Consider the following 24,915-nt stretch of genomic DNA (forward strand, 5'->3'; position numbering starts at 1 on the left):
TGCCTGGACTCCCCTGGCTCCACACCTTCACAAGTTCAGGTACTGAGGGTCTCTTGGCAACTGTGAAGCACTTGGTTGGCTTCCAATTTCCCCTGCCTTTGCCAGAAAACTGCCAAACTTCCAAAAAGTGCTCCTTGAGTCGTCCAACATTCCCAGACTCCCATCTTATGGCTGGAGGAGTCCTTACTAATTTTAGATTCAAGGATGCCTTCTGTGAGCAATCAGCCATCCAGAGTCTCCGCCCCCATCCTGCTTAGACACCCAGCATCACTACCGGGAGAAAACAAACAAATACAGCAATTAACATTCAAAGGCTAGCCCTGAAAAGCAGTCAAACAAAGCCAAAGGGGCCACTCTGCCACTTTAATAAATAGACTGACTGGAGATCCTTCCAAAGGAAATAAGGACTGTCTATCTTTCCCCTCAGAGCTGTGAGGAGAGACGGCAGAAGCAACAGATAGAAAAGACTCCGGCAAAAGACAAAGAGACAGAGGCAGAAGGAGAGAGACTGACAGAGAAAGATCCCCCCCCCCTCAGATGGGGGCCTGGGGTTGGGAGGAGAGGGGTGTGGATGACAGGGACAGAGGGACACAGACATCTGAGGAAAGGGCAACTCTGAAGGTGAATTTCTCCGTCTGTGATTTTCAAGAGTATGAGGTTCTCCTGAGCATAAGAATCCATTTTAAAGCAAGTAAAATGACACTGAAACAGTAAGCGGCTCAATGCTGATTCTGAAGTCCCCACTGTTTCTGTTCAGATATTCTAAGAACCTTAAAATCACCAACCCAACCCAACACTCCCCACTGTTCACACACGCACACTTCTCAGCCATTCTCCCAATACAGGGGGGCCAGGGAATCCAGCTACTGGATTCAGAGACGAAGAGCCTGAGAGCTTTGGAGTGGATGGAGTGTGGCCCCTTACCTTCAGCAACACCACGTCCACAGTCCTGTCCACCTTGGAGATGTCACATAGGCTGTAGCGCCTCTTGTGCCGTTCATACATTTTGTCCAAATGCAGAGGAGAGGAAGTAAGATGCAGGAGACGTACCCACTGTCAACCTGGGGGACCACCGCACTCCCGCAAGTCCAGAGCTCCAAATTTCTTACCGTGACTTCCAGACTTCTTTATGTAGAAAACCCTCAAAGGGTCAAAAAATGAATTAAAGAAAACCAAGCAGAATCCCAATTCCTTGAACGGACTGAGAACTTCCTGGCCAACTTCAGAGCACTGGGATGATGAATTTACAATTTACAATTCATAATATGAACAATAAATGCTTCCAGATGCTATACCTTAGGCAGATCTTGACCGAAAGAGAAGCACACACCATTTCCATCACTGGCGATAATTCCAGTGGAAAAATTAAGAATTAACCGGCTACACATAACGGCTGATGCATGTGGTGGAGTAGCCCAAAGCAGGCAATAAAAATCCAGTATGTACTTTGTCAGGAAAAGAGAAAGAGCGAAGAAGGGAAGACAACTCTAATTTGAAGGGATGATAGGAAAAAACTCTCTCATTAAATCCTCTTCTTGCTTATAAAACAAAGACAAGGAAAATCAATTTTTCCTTTACAGGAAAAAAAAAAAGTTGAGGCTCTGAGATTCTGTTCAAAGAGTCTTTAGTCAGCCTCTTGCTCGCCAGGCGGTAGGGCTTGCTTCTGATTTCAGCTGAAAATATCTAATGACAGCAGAGCGAAAGGAGGGGAAAAAAAAAAAAAAAGACCACTCCTCCCTTCTTGTTCCCTCCCTTCTTGGGCGCTGGCCCTTCCCTACCCCAGACCCCTCACCCCTTTTCCCTGCCTCTCAGGAACGTCACTACTTGCCCTTTCAGCCCTGCACCAGCAGCCTCGGAGGCTTGAAAACCTAATGGCAGTGGTGGGAACGTGATTCATCCACAGACGAAAAAGGGAAAAACAAGGCTTCCTTTTCCAACCCGTTTCCTCCTCCTCCCCTTTCTCCTCCTCACGCTGTTCCCCATGAAGAAGGCTCTGTTAGGCATTTCCAGATGTACCCCAAGCGCTCTGATGTCGGGGGAGGTATGGTAATAAAGGGAGGGGGTGGCATCCTAAACACCACAGGCAAGTTCAACACACTTATCTGTTCCACGAAACTGGGGAAATTGAAACTACACAAGGCAGACACTGCATCTCCCTGCCAAACGCAAGTCAGTGATTTAATATGAGAAAAATGCTAGCCAATATTTCAGGGCTATGTTTCCAGGATCCAGAAGGGGTTACAGAAGTGACTGACAAGGCTTAGAAATCATCAAGAGGTCAGCTTTTTTTTCTTGGCGGAGAGGAAGGGAGGGATGGGGAGGTGGTAGGAGGAGCACTTTAAAGAAAATTTTAGAGGAAAGGAGTAGAATGACAGGCACGTGCGTCAGTACGTTGTGTGGCTAAGAGTCACCTGGCTGGGACTTCTTCCCCCCTTGAAGGCCACCACTCACATTGACTGAGCCCGGAGTGTGGCTCTACCACTCTGTGCGCCCGCTCTCTTACTATCCAAGAGCCCTCCAGCCCCACCCTAGCCAAGATTCTCAGGGGCAGACCTGTTCTAGAATTCATTTTCTTACCTGGGCCATAAATGATCTGGGAGGGAAAGGAGGAGAAGGAACTGAGGGGGACAAAAAGGGAAGAGTGGAGAAAGGAAAACTCCAAAGATGTTCTCCTTCGAGGAGCATTAGGCAGCTGACATTTTCCTCAAGTGGCCAGAGGAGTCCTTGGCTAGAGTGTAAATGAGGGGACTCAAACATCACAAGTGGAAGGAAAAAAGAGATTTAATACTTAAATTTCTGTCAATATCACAAACAGAGCTGGTGAAGAGGCTTTCCAGGAGCTATGAAAGGGGTAGAGAAGGTCTGATGAGTCACCATCTCCTCTGGCCAGGCATTCAAGTAGCTAACCAGCTCAAAGGAGAGCAAGGCAGCGAATCCTGCTAGTACGCATCTCCCCCTCTACCTAACACACCGCAGCCACTGAGCCCAGTCCCACACTGTTCCATCCACCGCAGGGAGGTAAATAGTCCCTCCCCTTCCCCACACGCCCTCGGTGAGCCTAGTTCTGTGATGTTACCAACGTGGACAGTGAACCAGATGTTGCTTTTCATTAGAGTGATGATGGGAAACAGTAGAAACAGATGATTAGAGAGAGATTAGAAAGTTGTAAATAAAATTCTACCTCAGGCTTACCAAAAGGGTGGGAACCTGTCCGGGGATTTACAACTACTCTGAAACTATGTGGTCTAGGGCACAAATCGAAAGGTCCTTTAGGCTTTAGTGTAGGGGAAATGGATAGTTTATTATCTTTTCTGTATGACCTTTCACCAAGCAATAATTTAGAACTCTCCTTCCTCCCCATATAAACACAAAGCTGCCACCCCTCTGTCCTCAGTATGGTTTATTCCTCACTGCTGCTCCCTTCTGTTTTAATTAGAATCAAATGTTTCCTGCTTCCAAGGTTTCCAGGCATCTCCCTAAGGATCATAGATGCTTTAATCACCACGGAGCCTTTCTATTCCCAACCTCGTGTAACTCCTGACTTAAATAATCTATATTGATTTAACAGATATTTTGTGCCTTGCAGCAAAGGCAAACAAAAGAAACAAAGAACAAGATCTCTGTCCTCAAGAAGTTTATATAATTAGAAACCTCTTTCAAAGTTATACTATTGTCTGAAATGGCCGAGATTACTGTTTTGAGACAAACAGATTAATTTCTGTATTTCGGATGATCTGCTGGTTTTGTGCTACAGGCTGGAAATCGAGACTTCCTACCTTTTCTGTACACATAAACATATTAAAAGGATTTGGAATTGTCCTTGAGTATTCTGTTCCTTCTTGGAGAACAAATTCTCTGGGTAGGGAACACATACTCTGGGTGGGGGGAAGAGTCTGTTTTGCTTTCCCCTCTGGATTTGTTCAGCAATCTCCACAGAAGACTGAGTCTATAGTCCAGTGCTTTTGCTGCTGATGTGACAATTCCAAGTTTTTATCAAAAACATCTGGAACCACTGAAGAGTTACTCTGTTAGGATTTTGAAACACAGAAACCAACCATTTTACATCCAAACCATAGAGCTGATACCTATGAATTTTCGCTTTAAGAATATTCTCCTTTTCTTTAATTTTGGGAACTTGTAGTAAAATATGTTTATTATTTACAACCTCTTACAATAGTAATTATTCACAAGATTAATCATATCTCCCTTCTTTCTGTGTCCTCCATCCCACTCTCCAGCCACAACAAGGAGCCCTACGTTCTTCAATAGAAGCTTCAAGTGCTTAAAGTCTGTTCATACCACAGGCCCAACATATACTCTTAAGGATTCCAGAAAATGAAGTATAAAAATATTTTATGCATTTGAAGTTAACTAGAGCATTTCTGTTCATGAACTAAATTTTCCCTTGATATTTAACTCTTAAGGTCTAACCCTTACCCAAATTATTTCAGCATTCTTATGGGTCAACTCTACTTGGCTCCTTTTGTTTCAGTTAAGGCAGAACCCTATCTAAAGTCTCACAGCAAAGTTTCTGAATTAGGACACCACTTAGTGGGTATATGAAAGATCCAAACAGAACACAAAGGCCAGCAAGCACTGGGGTGGGGAGAGGGGTGTCTACTGCTACTAAAACATTTGTCCTGTACCCCAAAGTGAACATAAAGTAGTAGCATGTCACTGGCTAAAAGACCCACCAATGATCAGTTTTGTCTCTGCAAGGAGCACAAGGTGAAAATCAAAGGTTCTTTCCATTCCTAAGTGTGCCACTATCTCACTGAGCATCCTGGGATAATTAGTTTGACTCTTGGACCTGGGTTTCCAGAACTGGAAAATGAGAAGGGCTGGACACTAGATCGTATCTGAAATTCCTTCTTGATCGGATATGGTCAGTCTGAGACTAACAAATCTTTATCACTTGCCATATAGCTCACAGGATGTGGGAAGATGCAGAGGAAAAAGAAAAAGGGATTGAGAAATTCTCGCAAAATCTGTTGTAGAAAACGTAGTATATTCTTGCTTAATTATATTTTCCACCTCCACTTTTCATGTGAAATGAAAAGGAAGGAAACGTCTACCACAGTCAACAATTATCATTAACCTATGATTTCAACTAACTTAAAAAATACTGAGTCATCCAGAGCTACACATTTGTTGGTAGCAAAGTTTACTAAAATATAGATAAAACATTGTATTATTTTTATTATTATAGCCTCCATGTGAGCAACTCCAGTCTGCTTAAAGTAACAGTCTGCTCCAAATAAGATGTTTGAGTAATTGAGAGAAGACGGGAATTATTTACAACAGCTGCATTGTTTCCAGCGAGGATTTCCTTTTTCATTTCAATTTAGGTGTTTAAGCACTACTGGTCCAGGAGAGGAAGGCCTAGGGCCCCCACTCCTCTGGCTTTTCTTCCACTCCCAGATTTGGAGGTTCCAAGAAGGTTAAAAGAATAAAGGAGAAGGGGAAGGCCTAAAGGGCAAGCAACGGGTCAACCAGCAATTCTCCTCAAACTACCATCTGGCAGCAGCAGGCAGCTCCTCTGCTTTAACCCTTTCTTGACTTCTTCAAGAAGAAACCTTAACACAATTTAGCTGGTAGCAGCAGGTTGTTTGACAACAATAACATTAGCAAAAAGTAATTAAGATGGAAGTAAGACAAGACAAAGCTTTAAAAATGTCTCTTCACCAACCCGTGCTCCTCACAGGAAATAGGTCTCGGGGAACAAGCACACAAATGTTAAATTTTACTAAAATTACCAACAACTTGGTGAAATAAAAGGCAGGAGGAGGGGAGAAAGCCGAATCAGAATTCATCTGGAAAAGTGGTGATAGGATAGTTTAACCTCTAGGACAGGTCTTCTGGGGCAAGATTTATTAATAACAACATTCACTGAGTGCTTCCTGTATGCCATGTGCTTCCACATGTACAATTTCACTTATTCCTCATAAAAAGCTACAGGGTGAAACATCACTGTCTACAGATGCAGAAAAGTCCCACTCAGAGTTTAAGTCAGTTGTATCAGGTCACACAGCTAATAAAATGAGTCTGCATTAAACTCGGTTCTGTAAATCTTTTTTTCCATATGCGTCTTATTTTGCCTTGAGTAATCCCCTAAACTGAAAGAAATGAAACTATCATGGAGAAAATGTAAGTTAAAATTTGAGGAAAGAAAACTTAGAATTCGTTACTCGTATTATTGGCATTCTTACATTTGATTTTATACAAATGCCAAAGGATAGAAAAAGATTTTATTTTTTCAATAAAAATGACAAATGGTTCCTAATTTTAGAAAGTACAGGTAGAAAAGTGTGTCATTACATTCAACGGACTCAACTTCTTTGCCAACATTTTAATACTTGATATTTAATTTTTTTAATAGCTTCTCACTATTGGTAATATGTTATAATAATCAGAATGAACACATCCAGCATAGAGACTAAAAGATTTCTGGATACTGACAACTGTTCTCTAGGTCTCCTTTAGAATGAATGGGTGTACTGTTCCCAGTTCTCCTCTTGGGAACAAACATTAGTTACTTCTTACGGCAGCATTTCAAACATCTGAAGATACTTATTACGACTCGCTACCCTCCCCAAAGCTTCTCTTCTGGATCATGGTTCCCACAACTGTTCCTCATGCCACAGGGTACCCGACTGAGGGCTCTCAGTTAGTCGGTGTCCTTCTTGTGATGCAAACACCAAAACAAAACCCTCTGGTGTTGAGTACACCGGGATGATTAAGATCCAACTGGCTTTCTTAACATGAATACCACACCATTAGAAGTATATAAGCTTGTGGTGAAGTAAGTCACTTCTCATATCTTTTCTTAGTTGGACGTGTCAAAACAGGTCTCCTCCATACTATAATCTTGTGATTTTATTGTAAAACTCACTTTACATCTTTCCTTGTTTAAAGTGTACTAGATAATTTGTAAATATTTAATTTTTTAGGTTGAATTTTCAGTTTCCCAACGAATGTGGCTTTAAAATACATTAGTATTTTAAAAACCTAGACTGCTTAAGGATGCTAAAAAGGGCAAATTTACTATCAGTAACAATTTAAACAACCAAGAAGTTTTACATGGAAAATCCATAATACTGTTGTGATTGTAAACTACAACTTCTCATGTGTCACTGTCCTGAATCTTCAACAAGCTTTTCAGTAAATGAAATTCATTCAATCATTAGACAAATATTCATTGAACACCTATTTTTGGCACTGAGAATATAACAGAGAACTAGAGAGACATTAAATAGTTACAATAGTGTGTGTGAGAAGTGCCAGAATAGAGGAATCACAGGGTACTACAAGAACATCTCCCTTCAGATGTAACATAAACATCTGTGTCTGGAGCTCGGGAGAGCAGCTGCGGCTGGGCACACCAATTTGGAAGTCAACACACAGATGTGACATCGAGGAAACAGAAAGAAAGAACGGTAAACAGTGCCAAATGCTGTGAAAAAGTCAAGCCAATAAGAGACCTGGGTTTTGGTATGTAAATGTTTCATGGACCTTGCTTGGTGAGGGCAAGTTCCGGTGCAGTAGTAGAGTGATGAAAGCTGAATTTCAATATTCTACCATTTCACAGGGGAAAATTTAAGTTCTGCCTGTACACTTTGTTTGCTTTTTCCAGTTTTCTCCTAAGACATTTTACCCTTCAGACAAAGTGCCTTAGTGAATCATAAAAATATGGTTGCTACAGGATGGCTAACCTGGAAATAAACACTTCAGTGTGCAAAAAACTTTCTGAGGGGCTTCCCTGGTGGCACAGTGGTTGAGAGTCCGCCTGCTGATGCAGGGGACACGGGTTCGTGCCCTGGTCCAGGAAGATTCCACATGCCGCGGAGCGGCTGGGCCCGTGAGCCATGGCTGCTGAGCCTGCGCGTCCGGAGCCTGTGCTCCGCAACAGGAGAGGCCACAACAGTGAGAGGCCCGCGTACCGCAAAAAACAAAAAACAAAAAACTTTCTGAGAAGTAAATGAAGCATGAACAGAGAAAAAGGACCATTAACACAAAGTGAGTTCTATGCCCGTTCTTTCAATTCTTTCCAAGAGATCCTGTCACAGAGACCAAAAGAGAACACTTGAGTGCACACATTGCATCTTCGTCAGGAATATGAACAAAGGTTTCATAATAGCTAGAGCAGGGAAGCAGGGCAGACAGTGTTTTGGCGAGGAAATGGAAACAGAAGGAACAGCCAACAAGTAAGAAACTCCCTTTCCATATGATCATCTATGGAAATAAGAACAAACCTCACTCTATAAAACAAAGGCAATGAGGTCAGGGAAACAACACTGACAATTATGGACGAGAATTTCCTCATGGGAGTCTGTCATCACCAGCATGTCATGGCCAACTAGTAGCCAACTAGCTAATATTAGCCAAATTTATTTATCTGTTCAACAATATTTAAATCTCTGCCGAAGTTATGGTGCTCTGTGAGGTGTTATGAGAGATATGAAGATGGATGAGGCATTTCTGGGACCTCAAGGAAACACAGCAGGGGCAATGGTATGAAATATAAGACGGCATGGGTAGTACAAATGAAATGTAGGGTTTCAGCAAGGAATAAAGGTCTCTGACTAAACTGATTAGGCAGAAAAGTTTCATGAAGGTGGTGGTTTAACATAAAGGGACAGAAAGAGAGAAAATGGGAGGGAGGAGGCAGGCATCCCAAATGAAGACTGTGAGAGAAGGTGCAGGCGTTGATGCGCAACAGGTAGGACAGAGGACGAGCGAGCCGTCTACTACCTGCGTCAGATTCCTGTGAGAGCAGTGCTATGGACCTGGCCTGGAAAAGCATTCACAGGCTAGATTATGGAAGCATATGATGCCGTGCTAAGAAGTTCAGACTCTATTCAGAGGCAACAGGGAGCCATCGAAGATGTGCCAGCACAGAAGCGGTATGATTTGTGCTGTAATTCAGAAAGGCTGTGCAAGCCTCTAGCCTCATCAAGTCTAATCTCCCTTGTCTGGGTATCATACTATGCCATGATCCTTATCCAACCTCATTTGCTGTCACTCCTCAAGATATGTAAACGGGTGATCTCTCAAGGTTCCACAATTAGGATATGGGCTTCTTCCTACCTCAGTAACCCTGGCTCTTAGGACAATCGTGGTTTCTGGAATTCCCTACCGTGTCTCTTCCACCTTAACCACAATCTATCCTTCAAATCCCACTTTTCTAGTTAGGCTCTCTGCCTGCTCTAACTCTTCTTCTAACGCTGTACTGTGAACTAAGGTGGTCCTTAGACTCTGCCGCACTGACTTTACAGTGCTCTGTCCTGTGTTCTTCCTTGTTGCTGCTGCTGCTGCATGTTAGTCTTACTCTAAGTAGAATGGTGACTTCCTTAAAGGCAACAGGTACTTTTTAAATCTCTCCCAGAGTGCCAAAAACAGTACTAGACATCCAAAGGCTGGCTGAGTTACTGATGATGCATTTGTTTCTTACCACAATCATAATCCTAAGACTTTTCAAAAGGCTGACCAGATTCAGTTATTACAGGAGAGAAAAAGTGTTTGTCACTGTTAACCATACACAAAAGGTGAGTAGTCTAAAAGAGGTTCTAGATTTAAAGGATAAAAATCCTGGCCAGACATGAAAACTTGTGTTTAAAATAACCATATCCTTAGGAAAAATTTGAATCTCACATAAAATGAGAATGTGCTACTTTACTCACCCGACTTATTCTTATTCTTCACTTCACAGCAAAAAGAACAGCTCTAGCACAGTCAGTCAGTCAGACAAGCCAAAAAATGACTCAATTTCCCATGGAAGACATCCCTCATCCCTCCCAGGCAAACACATGCCAGTACACTCAAGCCTTCCCCAAAAATGAAGAGGTATAACTTGCTCTTTATATCAATTGTCCAAAAGACAAAACAAAGGGAAAAGAGAAAAATCCTTCAAGAAGAAAACCTACTTTTTAACACTACTGTCAGGAGATAAAAATAATAAAGACATATAGTTTTTTTTTTTTTTTTAATTTTTGACTGCACCATAAGGCATGTGGGATCTTAGCTCCCCAACCAGGGACTGAACCCTCGTCCCCTGCATTGGAAGGCAGAGTCTTAACTACTGGACAGCCAGGGAAGTCCCAAGACATAGAGTATTGATAAAAGAAAAATGTTGCTATGAGGAATAAAGGAATGAATACACATAAAGTATTCTGTATAATGCCTGTGGCATGAGTATTATATAAGTATTAGTTGCTATAATATTTTTTATTTTACTATCATCGCTACATCTTTGCCTTATTTTTTAAAGAGGTATTTAAGTCAGCCTACAAGGGAGCATATAAGAAAAAAACAAGTAACTGAAAATTCTGACTTAAGATACAGCTGAAAGAAGAAAACACCTCTGCTTTGATTCAGACCACCATGCTCCCTCTGAAAATATTTTGTATCATGAGACAGGAAAGAAGACAGAGGGAAAAGTTAGGTTCTCTTTCCTCTGATAAGGGGAGAAGGTAGGTAGCTGCCCCAGAAGCTAAGACTAAAGGAGCTACTATGTATCTGAATGCCAAGCTGTTTTATACAGAAACAGTTCTTTAAAATTTAAGGTCAAGATAGGACTGGGAATTCAAACGGAAGAGTTAGCCTTGGGAAAAAAAAAAGAAAAAAAGCCTCTTTATCTGAAGCAAAGGGAAAGAAGTAAAAGACAGATATTTATAGATTTTTTTCCTGGCCAATCCCCAAGTGCCTAATTTGGATGGAACTCAAAGTGTCCCTGAACAGTCCCCACCCAGTGTCACCATCGGGACAGACAGCATGTGGCTCTTGGAGGTGACTCTGGGAGGAAAGCCTAGCACCATGCCAACCTCTCGCGTCTCTCCTCTCACCTCTCCTTGGAAAACTCTTCCACTGCAGTCACACGAGTCAACTTACTGTGCTCAGATTAGCTGTGACATCTGGCTGCCTCCACGTCCTGCACCCTGCTCTCCTGTTCCCCACAGAAGCAAAACCGGTCAAGTCTTTAAGACCCCTTCAAATGCCATCACATCCTGATACCTCCACTGAACACCTCAGTCAAAAAACTGGCCTGTTGGGACTTCCCTGGAGGTCCAGTGGGTAAGACTCCATGCTCCCAATGCAGGGGGACCGGGTTCAATCCCTGGTCGGGGACCTAGATCCCACATGCACGCTGCAACTAAGAGTCTGCATGCTGCAACTAAAAGATCCCGCATGCCGCAACAAAGACCCACTGCAGCCAAAATAAATAAATAATTTTTAAAAAATGTGATTCTGTATTAAAAAACAACAACAACAACAAAAACTGGCCCTGTCCTTCCTCCAACTCTATTAGAACTGCGTTAGCACTCCTATCACACTTAAATCACAGATTATCAGAGTTATCTGGGTACCTGTTGTACAAGTCTCTTGGACGGAGACATCTGTTTCTTTGGCTTTCCTATAGGTTCTGGGGCTTATTTAGCATTCAACAAACGGTTCCTATGTGAATGAATAAACATCCATCTCTTTGTCTGAAGAGGAACTTTCAGGCAAGGTAACCCATTCTCAGGAGTAGATCAAACTGGTACAGGCAACCTAGATTCAGAAGCTCCTTTATTCATAAATGTATATAACCCCTGGATTTTTGATACGGAGACACACACTAGAGAAAAGGGATTTACTCTGTTCACCACAAACAAATGGCATTAGTTAGACCTTATCAGTAAATGGGACATGTCAGAACTTAATCAGCAAGTAAAAGAACAGAATTCTCTGCCTACCCTGAATTTTTTTTTTTTAAATAAAAATTGCAGTTTGGGTGGGCTCTATAAGATTATCCATGCTGGAGATCTGTCTGACTAAATACATACTAATTTGGGGGTTACTATTTTATTTGTTCATAATTTTTTTTTTTTTTGCGATACGCGGGCCTCTCACTGTTGTGGCCTCTCCCGTTGCAGAGCATAGGCTCCAGACACGCAGGCTCAGCGGCCATGGCTCACGGGCCCAGCCGCTCCGCGGCACATGGGATCCTCCCGGACTGGGGCACGAACCCGTGTCCCCTGCATCGGCAGGCAGACTCTCAACCACTGCACCACCAGGGAAGCCCCTATTTGTTCATAATTTTTAACCAACTGATATCCCAGTACCTTCCTAAATATGCCTATGTCTCTTTTCAAAATTAATGTGAATGTTTTTAATATAAACCCTGAAGAGAGAAAAAAACTGTTCCCCTCGAAACTTAAAAATATACATACTCTGCACACAACGGTCAATTCAGGACCAAGTTTCATGGAAGCATTTTGATAATTTCTCCAAAAATATGTGTGTGCATATGTATGTATGTTTAATGGCTCAGAAGACTGCACAGCACTGACTGGCTGTGCACTATGTCAAGGACAGTACATCTAACAAACCAGGGAACCCATGAAGATAAGTGTAAGTAACTGGTAAGAGCATAAAGTATTATGAGGGTCACCCCCTGAGTCCCCAGCACTGAGCAGGAAGGACACAGAAAAGGCCTTGCTCTGTCCCTGCAACTTGCCATCTATAAGATTATTATTAATACTTCTCTTTTGCTTCCCTGTGAGGATGTGATAATAATACTAGTAGTCTTCAAAAGAGCACAGTATTACAGTATTATTTAATATGGCTTACTGTTACTATCTTTCTTTCATACAAGTAGAGTTTTCCTGGGTCTGAATTCTAATGGCTCTATGCCTCTAAACTTTTTACCAATAAACCCAAAGTAGCTTTGACCTATTCTGTGTCACTACAAAGGCAACTCTCCAAATTCTACATAGAGGTTCAATCCCAAATACTCATACTAATGAGTAATCAATGAGGAACTTCCTTTTCTCCACCCAGTTTTTAGTTGCAACTCCTGCCATATTGATTAAACCATTTTTAAGCTGAACTAACAAACTGTAAAAGCCTCAAATATATTTGCTATGAAAATAGGACATAGAATTTTAAAAGAAAGGGAACTACTAAAGGTTATCAGTGCCCTAAGGAGAGAAATTGATAAATGACATATACTCTTAGGTAAAGTCCACTGAAGTTGTACCTACAAGAAAACTGTCAATTAACTAGAAATCTGCCTTGCCAAAGTTCTTCCTGTGTTTCTTTTTCTTTCAAGATACCCACCAGGCATCCTACATTGTAAATGCCCATCGTGTGTGAGACACCGTGGTAGGTCCCTGCCCATGAAACATGGCTAAGGCAGCGCCCCTATCAGGAGGTGCGGTACTGCGCAGGCCTCACAGTTCCCAGCACGGTTCCACCACCCAATGCACCAGAGAGGGTAAAGATTGTGAGAGAAGGGTATGCAGGAGGCCTGAGAGAGTGAGGAGTGCAGCACGGGGCAGCACTTCTGAGAAGGGTCTTAAAGAATCCAAGAGTAAGTACCCAGGTAGGCTCCAAGGATACATTTCAGGCAGAGAATACCTCGTGGATAAAGAGGAGTCTGGCGTGGCTGGCAGCTGGACTGTGTGGAACAGAACAGCAGAGTTGACGGTATCGTCTGAGTAATCTCAGGAGCCAGACTGTGAAGTCCATGCCACACCACAAAGTTTAGCAAGAATCTCTAACATGAGCCAGAGCAGCGGGTCTCAACAAGTGGTCTGCAAAACCTTCAGGGGCTCAGAGACCTCTTCAGGGCATCTGTGGGGTCAAAACTATTTTCACAGTAATCCTATGATGTCATTTACCCTTTTGCTGTGTTGACATTTGCACTGACAGGCCTTAGCACAAACCAACGCAGCGGTACCAAAGTGAACCAGCAGCTGCTATATTCTTCATAGTATGAAAAACAAAGAAGTATTTTCACACAGAATGTCCTTGATGAAGCTGTAGACATTATTAGTATCATTCAATTTCAAGCTTTAGATACTCATCTTTTTGATACTCTGTGCGACAAATGGGAAATAGACATAAAATACTTCTGTCATGGAGGTTATTACGGCTGTCTTGAGAAAAATCACCTGTGCAATTGTTTTAAGTTGTGAGCTGATGCAGACACTTTTGTCATGGAACAACATTTTTATTTGAAAGAAAGACTGGCAAACGAAGCATGGCTCTTCAGAACTTGCGTATTTTCCTGAAAATGAACAAAGTGAACCTGTTTCTCAAAAGAAGCAACTGGCAGTATTTATTGCTGATGATAACAGACTTGCAAGGGAAAATGAGATTTTTGAAAACCTGTATCTGCCACCGTGAACTTGCCAATTTACTAATACTTAAAGACATTTCAGATGAGATTGGTGGTGATGCTACCAAACATGATTTTCTGATTTGTAGAATGAAATGTTCAACATTTGGAAGAGTTGCATTATTCTGTGAATCAACATTTCCCAAATGACCAATGCATGATGTTAGAAAATCATGCATGGATAAAAAAATCCATTCAAAGTACAAGATAGACCAAGTGGCTTTTAATGCGCTAGAGTACAGAAAGTTCAGTGATATGATTTCACATTCCATACTACAGATAACTTCTCAGAACTTACCATTTGTCAATTCTCACATAGTATCAAAGAAGAATATCACAATTATCTGAGAAAACTATTAAAATATTCCTCCCTTTTCAAGCATATATCTGTGTTAGGCTGGATTTTCCCTATTGCAACAGTCTGAATGAATACGAGATATGAGAATCTGTTTTCTACTGAGCCAGAAGTTTGAGTAAAACAATGTCACTCTTCTAATTTTGTTTTTGCTTTGGAAAAGTTATTTTTCATGAAAATATGCTCTTTATGTTAACAAGCAGTGGGTTTACTATGTTACTGTGAATGAATTACATATTTTTAATGTATCAGTTTTAATTTCTAATATGGTAAATAACTGAAGATATAACTCATATAAACAAAATTTCTTTGGAATGCTCAATAATTTTTAAAGTGTAAAGGAATCTTGAGACCAAAAAGTTCAAGAACTCCTGAGTTGTAAGGCAGAAAGAGATTAATGGTAAGGAAACCAAAGAGTCCAGGTGAGAAAAGATGAATATCTAACCCAGAAGTTTGAAGTGATAAGTTAAATTTGACTGAAAAAAATTTTTTTGATTTGTGCTAAGAAGAAGGAGTCTGGGATGAAAGCTTTCTAGCTTAAGAGACTGTATGCAGTATGGTGTTGGGAAAGGTGGACAGCCACATGTAAATCAATCAAGTTAGAACACACCCTCACATTACACACAAAAATACACTCAAAATGGCTTAAAGACTTAAATACAAGACATGACTCCATAAAACTCCTATAAGAGAACACAGGCAAAACATTCTCTGACATAAATCGTACCAATGGTTTCTCAGGTCAGTCTCCCAAGGCAATAGAAATGAAAGCAAAAATAAACAAATGGGACCTATTCAAACTTAGAAGCTTTTGTACAGCAAAGGAAACCATAAATGAAATGAAAAGACAACCTATGGACTGAGAGAAAATATTTGCAAATGATGCGACTGACAAGGGCTTAATTTCCAAAATATACAAACAGCCCATACAACTCAACAACAAAAAACAAACAACCCAATCAAAAAATGGGCAGAAGACCTGAACAGACATTTCTCCAAAGAAGACATACAGATGGCCAACAGGCACATGAAAACATGCTCAACATCACTAATTATTAGAGAAATGCAAATCAAAACTATAATGAGGTACCATCTTACACTGGTCAGAATGGCTATCATTAATCTACAAATAACAAATGCTGGAGAGGGTGTGGAGAAAAGGGAACCCTCCTACACTGATGGTGGGAATATAAACTAGGGCAGCCACTATGGAAAACAGTATGGAGTTCCTCAAAAAAACTAAAAATAAAGTTGCCATATGATCCAGCAATCCCACTCCTGGTCATGTGTACGGACAAAACTGTACTTCGAAAAGATATATGCACCTCTATGTTCACAGCAGCACTATTCACAATAGCCAAGACATGGAAACAACCTAAATGTTCATCAAAAGATGAATAAAAAAGATCTCTCACACACACACACACACACACACACACACACACACACACACAATGGAATACTAACTACTCGGCCATAAAAAAGAACGAAATAAATGCCATTCACAGCAACATGGATGGACCTAGGGATTATTATACTAAGTGATGTAACTCAGAAAGGGAACAACAAACTTCACATGATATCACTTATATGTGGAATCTAAAATACAACAAATGAACTCATCTGTGAAACAGAAATAGACTCACAGAGACACAGAGAACAGACTCATGAGACACAGAGAACAGACCTCTGGTTGCTGGGGTGGGGGGAGGGGTGGACTGGGAGGTTGGGGTTACATAGCAGATACGAGCTATTACACATAGAAGAGGTAAACAACAAGGTCCCACTGTACAGCACAGGGAACTGTATTCAATACCCTGGGATAAACCGCAATGGAAAATAAAATGGAAAAGAATTGTATATATACGTATAACTGAATCACTTTGCTGTACAGCAGAAATTAACACAACTCGGTAAATCAACTACACTTCAATAATATAAATTTTTTAAAAAAGAAAGAAAAATAGAGAGAGACTACATGAAAGCCAATGCCTTCAGTTTTATATATGTGAAGCGAGGCCCAAACAATTTCCTGATATTCTGAATGAAGCTGATGAATTAAGAGTAACTACAGCAGGAATGAAAAGCAGAGATGGTTTTCTGAAGGGCAAATAAAATTCTTTAGGAAAAGACTGTTTCCATGGTCTATGTGTGAATGAATTTAGCTGAAAGGCACTTTCTCATAGACCACATGGCCGACTGTGTCTCATTCTATTTTTGAAGGACTGAGGCAAATGACCAAGAGGTAAACTGACATGAGTAACTCTTTCATCCAAGTTTCTGGACTGCTTAGTAGGATCAGTGCCCACTGATGTACATCTTTATTACACAACAAATGATAGCCATAATGATACTCTTAAGCCATCAAGAAAAGGATAAATTTTGTTCAGCATTTAAGAAGCCAGTCAAATACATAGGCATTTTAGAAATATACTACAGCAAAGACTTCCAAATGGAAGCACCAGCACTTAAGGCTTTACCTCAAGCTATCTGAAAACTCTGCAATTTCAGAAAGATTCACTTGTCAAAGCCTCCACAGAGTGCAAATGTTGCAATCTAATTATACGGCGGCTCTTCACTCCTGGGGCAGGTAATATGAGGAGCCACAAGGCACAATTCTAAGGAATGGAAGTTAAAGACACGGTCGAAGACTTCATATATTTTTCTCTTCCTGCCAGAGCTGAGTTCCCTCTGCTACTCCCTGTGGTCATCAGAGCATATATGCATTTGGGGGATGCGGGGTGGGGGGCGGGGGGGAGTTATATCCCTTTAAGAGGCCACCTTGTTAAAATGTTTAAAAATGTAAAATCAATGACGAGCATTTGTCAAGTGTCTTACTACTATTTCTTTATCAAAAAGAAGTTCCTAAAGAAACATTTGTTTTGTGAAAACAAGTGCCAATATTTAAAGTGCTGTCTATTACATTAAAGATGGCCCAGCGGTGCCTCTGCTTAGCAACAGCTGTTGAAATTTCCTGAGTAACTGTACATCTAAAAGTTAGACCCTTGCTTTTAAAAATATTTTGACAATTCCCACTTTCTACTTATTTAGATTTGTGCAATTATCTCCCTCCATTAGACTAAGTTAATTGGTTATGTGATAAAATCCTTTTCAGAAGAGAAATCGGCCAGCCTTCCTTCTTTTTTTAATATCTCATTTTATAATCTCATCTTCCCCAGTCTATGCTGGGGTGATAAATTGTAAGAACTTATACGAACAACTGCTAGAAGAATGAGACAACCTGGGTCTTTTCACAGCTGTTGCTGTTCCAGGCCTTTAGAGCTTGGTCAGTTGCAGATGCTGTAAGGAGGCTTATGTTTTGTTACCCTTCTGCTTTCTCAACCCCCACATTAAAGCTCTCCTTCATCCTCCCTTTCCTTTCTGCTACCTCCCTCCTTCTTGCTCCATGTTCCCACTAACCAGCCTTACGGAGGAAGGATCAAGGCAACTTTTCACATCAGTCGCTTTCAGGGCACCTTCATGTTTGTCCACTAATAAGTGGCTGGAATTAGGTAACCCATGGGGACTCTAAGTCTAAAAAAAAAAATAAAAATAACAAGATTGAGTCAAAACAATCACAACACAAGCATCACTTTCTGGAACTGGAATGAAAAAACTGGCTCCCTATTTTAAGGCCAGCAAGGCTGTCAACAGGGGAAAATCCCCTGAGTGAGACATTTCAGAACTCCACTTCATGCCTGATGTTATAATGCCACCAAAAGTGAACAGAAGGGACACTGGTATGTATAGGCCTAAACAAGAGATGATTCTTGAAAGGGCATGCGTTATCTTGTTTTTACTTAAACAAAGAGCCATGCCAAGAGATAGACATGTGGCAATAAAGGTCCCCATGGGGAATAAAACAAAGATGAGAAAACTAAGCATTATTAGGCTCTGATGAGCTTTCCACCCCCAGCCCTCACCGGCTCCAGGGACAGCTGAAACAGGAGCTCCCAGTATGACACCAAAACCAAAGTGAGGAGGTAGAGACACATGGTCACTATGACACTGAGCAGCAGATGTCAATCATCTGTACTCAGCGTTTCCAGCATTTCTTAAGAACCTCCATTGGCTTTATCGAGCCTGGGGGGCTATGCAGGTGGAGTGCGCCAATGACAAACTCTCAAAACCTACGGGACACAGCCTTTCGACTTATAAAGCAAACCTCAGAGCACTGTCCATATTATGTGCCAATCTTGAAACAGCATTTCTGCTCACAGCTTGCAAGGCGGGTTCAGCTGCAATAGCAAATGTATTAAAGTCCCACGTCAAGAAAGCCAGGATTTAAATCCTCTTCCTGAGTCAAGGAGGAAAGAACAGTCTCAAGTAAGGAGAAAAACAATTCAATGAGCTTGATGTGAAGCAGACACAGCATTAATGAGGGAGGAGGGCCAGAGCTCTATTTTCTTCCTCTAGATCATCCCATTAGGGAAACCTAATGACTCCTAGGAAGGAACACAGCCTATCGCGTTGTGTACAATGGTGATAGAGACAGGAACTGTTCCATGGCAAAACAATCACAACACAAGCATCACTTTCTGGGACTGGAATGAAAAGAGCTCCCTATTTTAAGGCCAGCAAGGCTGTCAACAGGGGAAAATCCCCTGGGTGAGACATTTCAGAACTCCACTTCATGCCTGATGTTATAATGCCACCAAAAGTGAACAGAAGGGACACTGGTATATATAGGCCTAAACAAGAGATGATTCCTTCCCTAAGTTCCCATGACTCAGATGCCAACTAGTGGTTCATTCCTTTATCTCTCCTAACAGAGCTTCTTGAGGGATGGGATATATCTTTACTCATTTAACCCATCATGCACCCTCAGTTTCTATTATAATAGAATTTGTGTGTTCAACACACAAAACAGTAGGTGTCTGCAAATTAAAGGCTTGATTTAGTTTTGCAAATGCACAACAGTAAGTCCTGTAGGAAGGGAATACATTCTAACAGTATCATTTATCACTGGAATCTTTTGTTATAAATGTTTAAAAGTAAGGAACTCATGCATGGATATATATGTGCTCTCTCCATGCTTCCCCTGCTGACAAGTCAGTCTGTGGCTTCCCACAATGCCTGGCCTCACAGGGGTGGAATGAGAGAAAAATCTCCTGAGTCTCTTGGAATGGATGTCCTGTTGCCCACAAAGTGGAGGTCACACACTGCACGGGTTCTGGGGCTTCTTGTCATGCATCCCCCTCCAGACTGGTCCAGGCCCTGATCCAATCTCAAGAGGCCTGTAGCTGAGGCAGTGGCCCTGGCTCTTCTTTCTCCACCTCTGCCACTAGCCCAGCATGGGAGGGAGAGGCCTGATGCCAATCCACTGCAACCCGATGTAACTCCTAGACCTCTCTGCCTAAAAGGAGCTTGGCTTGTAGATGATTCAATGGGGAAATGAATACAATAGAATTTGGGATGGCAAAATGAGGAAAGCTGGCAAAGAAATGAATCGATGATGTCAGAAACACAAGAGCCCACAAGCACATTTACGTAAGCTATTATTTTCATAGAAACAGAAAGATGAAGGGCACTGGAAAGGGGATCTTCCTCCCTTTCTGCTTTTCCCAGGGATGCTGGGTTACCTCCCCTAGTGGAGGACACGGCAAGCACAAGGCTCTTCCCTGTCTCACGCCATTCGTCTACCGTGGCATGGCCAGGAAGCATCATTAAACCCACCTGTAGTCCTAACCGACTCACACGGGCTCGTTTGTAACCAAAGACCCCCCTGCCTTGGTAAGTAACAAATTGCATTAAATTACAGAGAAGGCAACCCAGGAAAGGCACACATCAAAAGCAAGCTGCCGTGCTCTGGAAAGCAAAAAGCAACAAGAGGTGAGACTCTTACATCTGTCCAGATTGCCCTGCACTGTGACCGGCATGAGGCCCCACCACAGGCCTCCAAGAATCCACGTGAGACGGCAATTTGCTGCAGGCAGTACTGCAGAGCTGACCAGGCAGCAGATGCCCGCAGCACAGGACTCAGTGTGCGGATTCAGCTGTGCCCTTCCCATGACTTCTCTCCACGTATGGGGATGGCGTGAGGATTTCGTAAAACAGAAGAGGGTCACTGATAAGGAGAGGTGGTCCTATTTAAGTATTTCCCCAGCAGAGGAAGCACAGGCCTGGAGAGGTTTGCAGGGTGCCTCAGCTTACAGTGGGATACTAAGGAGATGACTTCAGTGAGATGAGGTGATCTCTCAAGTAGAGGTGGGCAGGCAGGGAGAGGCCGGCCCACAGTAAGGCTCCAGGGTTTGGGGTCCTGGGCCTGGCTCTGTGCTAACTAGCTAGCTGGGCAAACAAGGGCAGGCTGTTAGAGCACTGGAGCACTCTGGGCATAGACTGCAAACTACAGGGTATAGACTGCATGACAGAGACTACAATTGCCGCCCTACACTAAGATTCTATAACAAGAACAACTTATTCTGGAAGATTTTGACTTCCGGTAGTGGCAGAATCTGGAATACAAACAGAGAAGACCTTTCTTTTCTTTTATTTTTTTTAACAGCTTTATTGGAGTATAATAGCTTTACAATGGTGTGTTAGTTTCTGCTTTATAACAAAGTGAATCAGCTACATATATACATATATGCCCACACCTCTTCCCTTGAGTCTCCCTCCCTCCCTATCTATCCCAGCCCTCTAGGTGGTCACAAAACACGGAGCTCATCTCCCTGTGCTATGCGGCTGCTTCCCACTAGCTATCTATTTTATGTTTGGTAGTATATAATATATGTCCATGCCACTCGCTCACTTTGTCCCAGCTTACCCTTCCACCTTCCCGTGTCCTCAAATCCATTCTCTAGTAGGTCTGCATCTTTATTCCCGTCTACCTCCTAGGTTCTTCATGACCTTTTTTTTTTTTTTTTAGATTCCATATATATGTGTTAGCATATGGTATTTCTTTTTCTGACTTACTTCACTCTGTATGACAGTCTCTAGGTCCATCCACCTCACTACAAATAACTCAGTTTCGTTCCCTTTTATGGCTGAGTAATATTCCATTGTATATATGTGCCACATCTTCTTTATCCATTCATCTGTTGATGGACACTTAGGTTGCTTCCATGTCCTGGCTACTGTAAATATAGCTGCAATGAACATTTTGGTACATGACTCTTTTTGAATTATGGTTTTCTCAGGGTATATGCCCAGTAGTGGGATTGCTGGGTCATATGGTAGTTCTATTTGTAGTTTTTTAAGGAACCTCCATACTGTTCTCCATAGTGGCTGTATCAATTTACATTCCCACCAACAGTACAAGAGGGTTCCCTTTTCTCCACACCCTCTCCAGCATTTATTGTTTCTAGATTTTTTTGATGATGGCCATTCTGACCTGTGTGAAATGATATCTCATTGTAGTTTTGATGTGCATTTCTCTAATGATTAATGATGTTGAGCATTCTTTCATGTGTCTGTTGGCAATCTGCATATCTTCTTTGCAGAAATGTCTATGTAGGTCTTCTGCCCATTTTTGGACTGGGTTGTTTGTTTTTTTGATATTGAGCTGCATGAGCTGCTTGTAAATTTTGGAGATGAATCCTTTGTCAGTTGCTTCATTTGCAAATATTTTCTCCCATTCTGAGGGTTGTCTTTTCATCTTGTTTACGGTTTCCTTGGCTGTGCAAAAGCTTTTATGTTTCATTAGGTCCCATTTGTTTATTTTTGTTTTTATTTCCATTTCTCTAGGAGGTGGGTCAAAAAGGATCTTGCTGTGATTTATGTCATAGAGTGTTCTGCCTATGTTTTCCTCTAAGAGTTTGAAGGTGTCTGGCCTTACATTTAGGTCTTTAATCCATTTTGAGTTTATTTTTATGTATGGTGTTAGGGAGTGTTCTAATTTCATTCTTTTACATGTAGCTGTCCAATTTTCCCAGCACCACTTATTGAAGAGGCTGTATTTTCTCCACTGTATATTCTTGCCTCCATTATCAAAGATAAGGTGACCATATGTGCATGGGTTTATCGCTGGGCTTTCTATCCTGTTCCATTGACCTATATTTCTGTTTCTGTGCCCGGACCATACTGTCTTGATTACTGTAGCTTTGTAGTATAGTCTGAAGTCAGGGAGCCTGATTCCTCCAGCTCCATTTTTCTTTCTCAAGATTGCTTTGGCTATTCGGCATCTTTTGTGTCTCCATACAAATTGTGAAATTTTTTTGTTCTAGTTCTGTGAAAAATGCCAGTGGTAGTTTGATAGGGATTGCATTAAATCTGTAGATTGCTTTGGGTAGTAGAGTCATTTTCACAATGTTGATTCTTCCAATCCAAGAACATGGTATATCTCTCCATCTATTTGTATCATCTTTAATTTCTTTCATCCATGTCTTATAGTTTTCTGCATACAGGTCTTTTGTCTCCTTTGGTAGGTTTATTCGTAGATATTTTATTCTTTTTGTTGCAAAGGTAAATGGGAGTGTTTTCTTAATTTCACTTTCACATTTTTCATCATTAGTATAGAGTAATGCAAGAGATTTCTGTGCATTAATTTTGTATCCTGCTACTTTACCAAATTCATTGATTAGCTCTAGTAGTTTTCTGGTAGCATCTTTAGGAGTCTCTATGTATAGTATCATGTCACCTGCAAACAGTGACAGCTTTACTTCTTCTCTTCCGATTTGGATTCCTTTTATTTCTTTTTCTTCTCTGATTGCTGTGGCTAAAACTTCCAAAACTATGTTGAATAACAGTGGTGAGAATGGGCAACCTTGACTTGCTCCTGATCTTAGTGGAAATGCTTTCAGTGTTTCACCATTGAGGACGATGTTGGCTGCGGGTTTGTCATATATGGCCTTTATTATGTTGAGGAAAGTTCCCTCTATGCCTACTTTCTGCAGGGTTTTTAATCATAAATGGGTGTTGAATTTTGTCAAAAGCTTTCTCTGCATCTATTGAGATGATCATATGGTTTTTCTCCTTCAATTTGTTAATATGGTTTATCACATTGATTGTTTTGCGTATATTGAAGAATCCTTGCATTCCTGGAATAAACCCCACTTGATCATGGTGTATGATCCTTTTAACGTGCTGTTGGATTCTGTTTGCTAGTATTTTGTTGAGGATTTTTGCAACTATGTTCATCAGTGATATTGGCCTGTAGTTTTCTTTCTTTGTGACATCCTTGTCTGCTTTTGGTATCAGAGTGATGGTGGCCTCGTAGAATGAGTTTGGGAGTGTTCCTCCCTCTGCTATATTTTGGAAGAGTTTGAGAAGGATAGGTATTAGCTCTTCTCTAAATGTTTGATAGAATTCGCCTGTGAAGCCCTCTGGTCCTGGGCTTTTGTCTGTTGGAAGATTTTTAATCGCAGTTTCAATTTCAGTGCTTGTGATTGGTCTGTTCACATTCTCTATTTCTTCCTGGTTCAGTCTTGGAAGGTTGTGCATTTCCAAGAATTTGTCCATTTCTTCCAGGTTGTCCATTTTATTGGCATAGAGTTGCTTGCAGTAATCTCTCATGATCCTTTTTATTTCTGCAGTGTCAGTTGTTACTTTTCCTTTTTCATTTCTAATTCTATTGATTTGGGTCTTCTCCCTTTTTTTCTTGATAAGTCTGGCTAATAGTTTATCAATTTTGTTTATGTTCTCAAAGAACCAGCCTTTAGTTTTATTGATCTTTGCTATCGTTTCATTTTGCTTCATTTCTTTTTCATTTATTTCTGATCTGATCTTTCTCATTTCTTTCCTTCTGCTAACGTTGGGGTTTTTTTTGTTCTTCTTTCTCTAATTGCTTTAGGAGTAAGGTTAGGTTGTTTATTTGAGATGTTTCTTAAGGTAGGATTGTATTGCTATAAACTTCCCTCTTAGAATTGCTTTTGCTGTATCCCATAGGTTTTGGGTCATTATGTTTTCATTGTCATTTGTTTCTAGGTATTTTTTGATTTCCTCTTTGATTTCTTCAGTGATCTCTTGGTTATTAAGTAGTGTGTTGTTTAGCCTCCATGTGTTTGTATTTCTTACAGATTTTTTCCTGTAATTAATATCTAGTCTCATAGCGTTGTGGTTGGAAAAGATAGTTGATACGATTTCAATTTTCTTTAATTTACCAAGGCTTGATCTGTGACCCAAGATATGATCTATCCTGGAGAATGTTCCATGAGCACTTGAGAAGAATGTGTATTCTGTTGTTTTTGGATGGAATGTCCTATAAATATCAATTAAGTCCATCTTGTTTAATGTATCATTTAAAGCTTGTTTCCTTATTCATTTTCATCTTGGATGATCTGTCCATTGGTGAACGTGGGGTATTAAAGTCGCCTACTACAATTGTGTTACTGTCAATTTCCCCTTTTATGGCTGTTAGCATTTGCCTTATGTATTGTGGTGCTCCTGTGCTGGATGCATAAATATTTACAACTGTTATATCTTCTTCTTGGATTAATCCCTTGATCATTATGTAGTGTCC

The 24,915-nt window shown here is 41.2% G+C and overlaps 1 protein-coding gene across 9 annotated transcripts in view; it reads right to left on the reverse strand.

Moving 5' to 3' along the window:
• Nucleotides 1–24,915, reverse strand: part of AKAP13 (A-kinase anchoring protein 13) — a 344,114-nt gene that overhangs the window by 116,730 nt on the left and 202,469 nt on the right. The window contains exon 1 of one of the 9 annotated variants that reach the window (XM_027083137.1): nucleotides 925–1,709. The exons of the other annotated variants lie outside the window; for them this stretch is intronic. Coding sequence (XP_026938938.1) covers nucleotides 925–1,005 — 81 coding nt within the window. The 5' untranslated portion in view covers nucleotides 1,006–1,709. Of the gene's footprint in view, nucleotides 1–924; nucleotides 1,710–24,915 lie in introns of those variants that run through there. 9 annotated transcript variants of the gene reach the window in all.

The sequence above is a fragment of the Aethalodelphis obliquidens genome, unplaced genomic scaffold, assembly GCF_003676395.1.
Source record: "Aethalodelphis obliquidens isolate GAN/ISIS:26980383/991018 unplaced genomic scaffold, ASM367639v1 scaffold49, whole genome shotgun sequence".
Classification (NCBI taxonomy): Eukaryota; Metazoa; Chordata; class Mammalia; order Artiodactyla; family Delphinidae; genus Aethalodelphis; species Aethalodelphis obliquidens.